Source organism: Takifugu flavidus, unplaced genomic scaffold, assembly GCF_003711565.1.
Source record: "Takifugu flavidus isolate HTHZ2018 unplaced genomic scaffold, ASM371156v2 ctg488, whole genome shotgun sequence".
NCBI lineage: Eukaryota > Metazoa > Chordata > Actinopteri > Tetraodontiformes > Tetraodontidae > Takifugu > Takifugu flavidus.
Window position 1 is genome coordinate 11,413 of NW_026622103.1, and position 5,622 is coordinate 17,034.

A 5,622-nucleotide genomic window follows, 5' to 3' on the forward strand; every position below is an offset into this window, starting at 1 on the left:
CATCAGTGGAGCTGAACAAAACCCCTCAGAGCATCAACACATCATCACCATCCGGGGGCGCTGTCACACCAGGAATGAATCATGACAACAACGTTGAGGCAGAAAATTTGAGGAAAAATAATGGAGAAAAAGATTTCAGAGTTTAAATTAAATGTAAAAACTGTAGGAAACATTTGAGGGATAATGGTCATAAAAAAAGGAATACAAAATTAGAAAACGTTTTTGAATTGCTTTTACACAAATATATAATGACCAATGACCGAAAATATATATGATAACTGCTTTCATAGAATTCTAAACTTCTGATCTCATTATGCAATAAGTTCACATGTATTTAATATTGTTTTATAAGGATAATGCAGTAACAATATTTTTTTTTTCTCTGTAATTTCAATGATCTCAACAGTTAATTTCAACATTCACTCAAAATAAAAGCACACACCTAGTTGTTGATTTTTTTAAACAAAGATCAGTCTTTAATCCTGTATCTCAAACATAAATGATCAATTGATGACTCATGGAAAAAATTGTATTTTTCTTTTTTGATAATGATTAAATGTTTGAAGACCCAGTTTTTTATTCTAAAGAAAATATGAGTGACTGTCTGATATGACAAATTCACTGACAGTCTCCAATTGCATGATTCTGCTTTAGACATTCTTTTTGTATCCTAAAATTCATTTGCAGGTGGATGAGAACAGCTGAGTGTAAAGTGTGGGGTACCTCACAAATCAGTAGTAGGACCACTGGTACATCATTAATTGGACAAAGTTAAAAGTGTCTTTTATCATAGGCTCACATCCTCCAAAGAGGAGGAGGCATAACAATCAAATCCAGTTGTTTAGTGAGGAGGAGTCGATGCAAAACTCAGATGTGTTCCACGTCTACTTATGTGAGAGCAGAGAGGAGGACAGAGAAGAGGGGACACACAGTTGAACATGATGGACTGTAGGACAGGACTGCTGCTTCTAACTATCTGCTGGGCAGGTGAAGATCTTCACTCATCCTGATTGTTGACACACTTTGATTTTTGTCATCAGCTGATTAACTTGATGTTTCATCTTCCAAACAGGTGTTGATGCTCAGACTCTGACCCAGTCTGAACCAGTGGTTAAAAGACCTGGAGAATCTCACACACTGACCTGTTCAGCCTCTGGATTCACATTCAGCAACTATCAGATGCACTGGGTCAGACAGGCTCCTGGAAAAGGACTGGAGTGGATCAGTCTTATTTACACTGATGGCAGCAACAAGTACTACTCTGAGTCAGTCAAAGGCCGGTTTATCATCTCGAGAGACAACAACAGAGCACAGCTGAATCTGCAGATGAACAGCCTGAAGACTGAAGATTCTGCTATTATTATTGTGCTCGATACGCACAGTGACTGAAGTCAGTTCAGCGGCTGTACAAAAACACACACTTCTTATATTTACTGCTGTGAAGAGCAGAACTGCACACAGACTATTGTATTATTCCAGGCATTTTAAATCCATATTATTATATTACCTTTTTATTTTTTTTAGAATCCTATAAATTCACATAATTCATTAACTATTTTCAGCCAAAAATAACACAATACAATACAACACAATACACCAGTACATGCTTGAATGGATCAGAGCTACGATGATTAGCGTTGACTATTTGGGATGAATATATGAGGAATAATAGCTTAAACATTATGAATACACACACATGGCCTTCGCTGTTGGCTGGTTAAGGCTGAGACTTAGCGAACTCAGGGTTTTAAGCATTGACATTTTTACCCCTTCACCCACCAGCACTCTCTCCAATCACTTTTCACCTGCAATGGTCCTATGTTTGTTCAGCTACAATTAACCTCTATCTTCTCTATCAAAACTATTTTAAAATGGACTAAGGTGATTGCAAAACTGTTTCTATTTCCCTGGAATCCCTGATGCAGTTCAATACATTTCATAGCTCTCTTTGGATTTTTTGTTGTCTTTCTCACCCGTTTCTTTGGGAGACCTCAGGTGTCTGTCCTGGGACGACTCATTCTTGGTCTATGATGCAATATCCTTTTTTACTGTTGAAAGTTAAGACAGGAACAAATACAAATACAAACATCAAAGTTCAAGTGAGATTTATTTCAATCAATCAATCAATCAATCAATCAATCAATCAATCAACCAATCAATCAATCTTTATTTATATACCGTCTGTTATATTCTAAATTGTTTTGAGGCACTTTACAGAATCCCAGGGCCTGACCCTAACGAGCAACAGTGGCAGGAAAACGTCCCCTTTAACAGGAAGAAACTGTTGCAAATCTGCTTCGTAGGTTCGGACCGTGAAACGACCAGAGAATCCGTGATCTTCAGTAAAAAGTTATTAGACACATTTGTGTGCCTTTTCATAATATGAGAGAAACATTCTACGTCTGCCAACAGATAAAAAAAAGTGCTGGACCTTTTTGCGTGTTGGTTCATATTCAGCAGAAAAGTTAGCAACAGTGCTCAAATGGTCATATGATTAACTGACGACGCCATCTTATTACCTTAAATGATTATGTTCTATGTAAGTTCCGGTACCTCATGAGCCAGTCACAAAGTGGCACCAAGAAGTGTGATTAAATGCCTGCACGTACGCACATTCTTCAGTATATGCATAAGTCAGTTCTAGTGATTCAAAGTTAGATGATAAACTTGTGCTACACAGTAAGTTTCACAGTCGATTTCATAGTAAATTTCCACAAAACCTTAAACAGGAATTTCATGAATATTTTAAAAGGTTACAATAAGGTAACTAACAGCAGACCTTTATATGTAAAACATGATTTGACTGTAGGTTTCCACTCTCCTATTGGCTCCATATGGTCAACAGTGATGCTTCACATGTTTGATTCTATGCAAATTCAGAGTTCTTCTTTGTTCCTCAGCTATAAAACCATCACATCAGACTGTCAGTGGAGTTCTCTGCACCTGACTTTCAACATTAACCATGTTCTCTGCAGCTCTGCTGCTGCTGTTGGCAGCTGGATGTGAGTCTCTCTCTGTGCATTTGTCAAAGTCAGCAGTTGATCTGTTTGAGTGTGATTTTATAATAATTTATAAGTATGTTCTTTGTTGTTTCACAGGTGTGAAGGGTGAACAGTTGACACAGCCAGCCTCTGTGACTGTGCAGCCAGGTCAGCCTCTGACCATCACCTGTCAGGTCTCTTATTCTGTTAGCAGCTATGACACAAACTGGATCAGACAGCCTGCAGGGAAGGACTGGAGTGGATTGGGGGACATCGTGTTGGATATACCCCATATTACAAAGCTTCCCTGAAGAACAAATTCAGCATCAATTCAGACTCTTCCAGCAACACAGTGACTCTAAATGGAGTGAATGTGCAGCCTGAAGACACTGCTGTGTATTACTGTGCCAGAGAGTCACAATAACACAAACCATCAGTGGAGCTGAACAAAAACCCTTCAGAGCACTAACACATCACCAGAGGGGGCGCTGTCACACCAGGAATGAATCATGACAACAACATTGAGGCGGAAATGTTGAGGAAAAATAATGGAGAAAAAGACTTCAGAAATTAAATTAAATGTAAAAACTATAGGAAACATTTGAGGGATAATGATCACAAAAAAAGGAAATAGAAAATCAGAAAACGTTTTTGAATTGCTTTTACACAAATATATCAAGACCAATGACTGAAAATACATATGATAAATGATTTCATAGAATTCTAAACCTCTGATTTTATTATGCAAAAAGTAAATTTCAAATGTATGAAAAATTGTTTCATAAGGATAATGCAGCAACAATACATGTATTACTCTGTAATTTCAATTATCTCAAGAGTTAATTTCAACACTAAAAATAAAAACACAGCCAGTTGATGATTTTTTTAAACAACGATCAGTGTTTAATACTGTCACTCAAACATTCATGATCAATTGATGACTCGCTGCTGATTGTGAAGTGTGGGGTACCTCACAAATCAGAACGAGGACCTCTGGTGCATCATTAATTGGACAAAGTTAAGTGTCATTGATCATAGGCTCACATCATCCAAAGAGGAGGAGGCATCACAATCAAATCCAGTTGTTTACTGAGGAGGAGTCGATGCAAAACTCAGATGTGTTCCACGTCTACTTATGTGAGAGCAGAGAGGAGGACAGAGAAGAGGGGACACACAGTTGAACATGATGGACTGTAGGACAGGACTGCTGCTTCTAACTATCTGCTGGGCAGGTGAAGATCTTCACTCATCCTGTTTGTGGACACATTTTAATTTTTGTCATCATCTGATTAACTTGATGTTTCATCTTCTAAACAGGTGTTGATGCTCAGACTCTGACCCAGTCTGAACCAGTGGTTAAAAGACCTGGAGAATCTCACACACTGACCTGTTCAGCCTCTGGATTCACATTCAATGACCACTACATGAACTGGGTCAGACAGGCTCCTGGAAAAGGACTGGAGTGGATCAGTGCTATCAACTATGGTGGCAGCTACAAGTACTACTCTGAGTCAGTCAAAGGCCGGTTTATCATCTCCAGAGACAACAACAGAGCACAGCTGAATCTGCAGATGAACAGCCTGAAGACTGAAGTTTCTGCTGTTATTATTGTGCTCGAGAGTCACAGTGACTGAAGTCAGTTCAGCAGCTGTACAAAAACACACACTTCTCATATTTACTGCTGTGAAGTCCACACATACTAAATACTTTCTCTATTCTTTAAAATTGTTTGTGTCTTTTAGGTTTGTGAACTTTAATGTTGCCACAAAATTTTGTAAAGACAATAAATTCTATTAATTTGTTATTGTTCAAAGCTGAACTCAAGTTTTCAATTACCAATTGTATCATGAACAATCTTTAAGTGCAGTTGAACCCAGCCTCCTGATGATACATTGTTGTTGATGTACTCGCTCTCTTTACAGCTGTTTTAAACTTGACAGCAGACATTTAAAAAAAATCAACACACTTTATGAAATTTTATTTTCTAAAAATCTATTTCAAAACATCCCAAAGTAACACTTACAATCTACCAGAATCTCCCAGATCCACCTAAACCTGGTTTGAAAGCTTCTTTCCCTGTTGAGGGTTTTGTCATATTTCTCACTTGTTACCTTTGGAATCCCTCAGGTTTTCATCCTGGGAAACTCATTTTTCATTTGTAAAATCATGAAATAACTTCATCGAGCATTTATTTATTCTTGGCTTAATTGGTGCCATTCCAACCATCATTTTACACTAGAAGTAACTTTAAGACTCTGGCATTCTGGTTCTTGTGATTTCCAAAGTTACATTTTTCAATTCTGACTTTTGACTTCTGCCTTCAGCTCTGATGTGTTTTTGCATCAAAGGGAAAATCCATTTTAATCTAATTTAAAACAAATGCAGAAAATGTTCACAACTTTTAAAATTTCTTTTTTTCATTTTGTAACTGGTTGTAATACATAGTCACCAGGTGGAGTGTGTGTGTAGTCATAGTCATCAAGTGATAAATTTACTGTACACATGTGTGCTTGGATATATACGCATTAACATATGTCAACAATATTTCCACACCAATGAGTGTCGATTGTTGCATGTGAAAAAAATTGCTTGATGTTTTTGAAAATTAGGTTTTTGTTTTTAATTGTGACAAAATCTACTG

General features: G+C 37.4%; 2 gene segments (V, D, J or C); both read left to right on the forward strand.

The window, feature by feature from the left end:
* Positions 1 to 911: 911 nt before the first annotated feature.
* On the forward strand, positions 912 to 1,488 carry LOC130520718 (immunoglobulin heavy variable 3-33-like). The segment is given in 3 exon segments: positions 912 to 987; positions 1,073 to 1,353; positions 1,480 to 1,488. Coding segments are annotated over 3 exon segments (339 nt in total).
* A 2,641-nt stretch (positions 1,489 to 4,129) lies between these two features.
* LOC130520719 (Ig heavy chain V region 6.96-like) lies at positions 4,130 to 4,579 on the forward strand (the record flags this gene model as incomplete). The annotated part of the segment is given in 2 exon segments: positions 4,130 to 4,213; positions 4,299 to 4,579. Coding segments are annotated over 2 exon segments (330 nt in total), but the record flags the coding sequence as incomplete, so codon positions are not given.
* Positions 4,580 to 5,622: the final 1,043 nt, after the last annotated feature.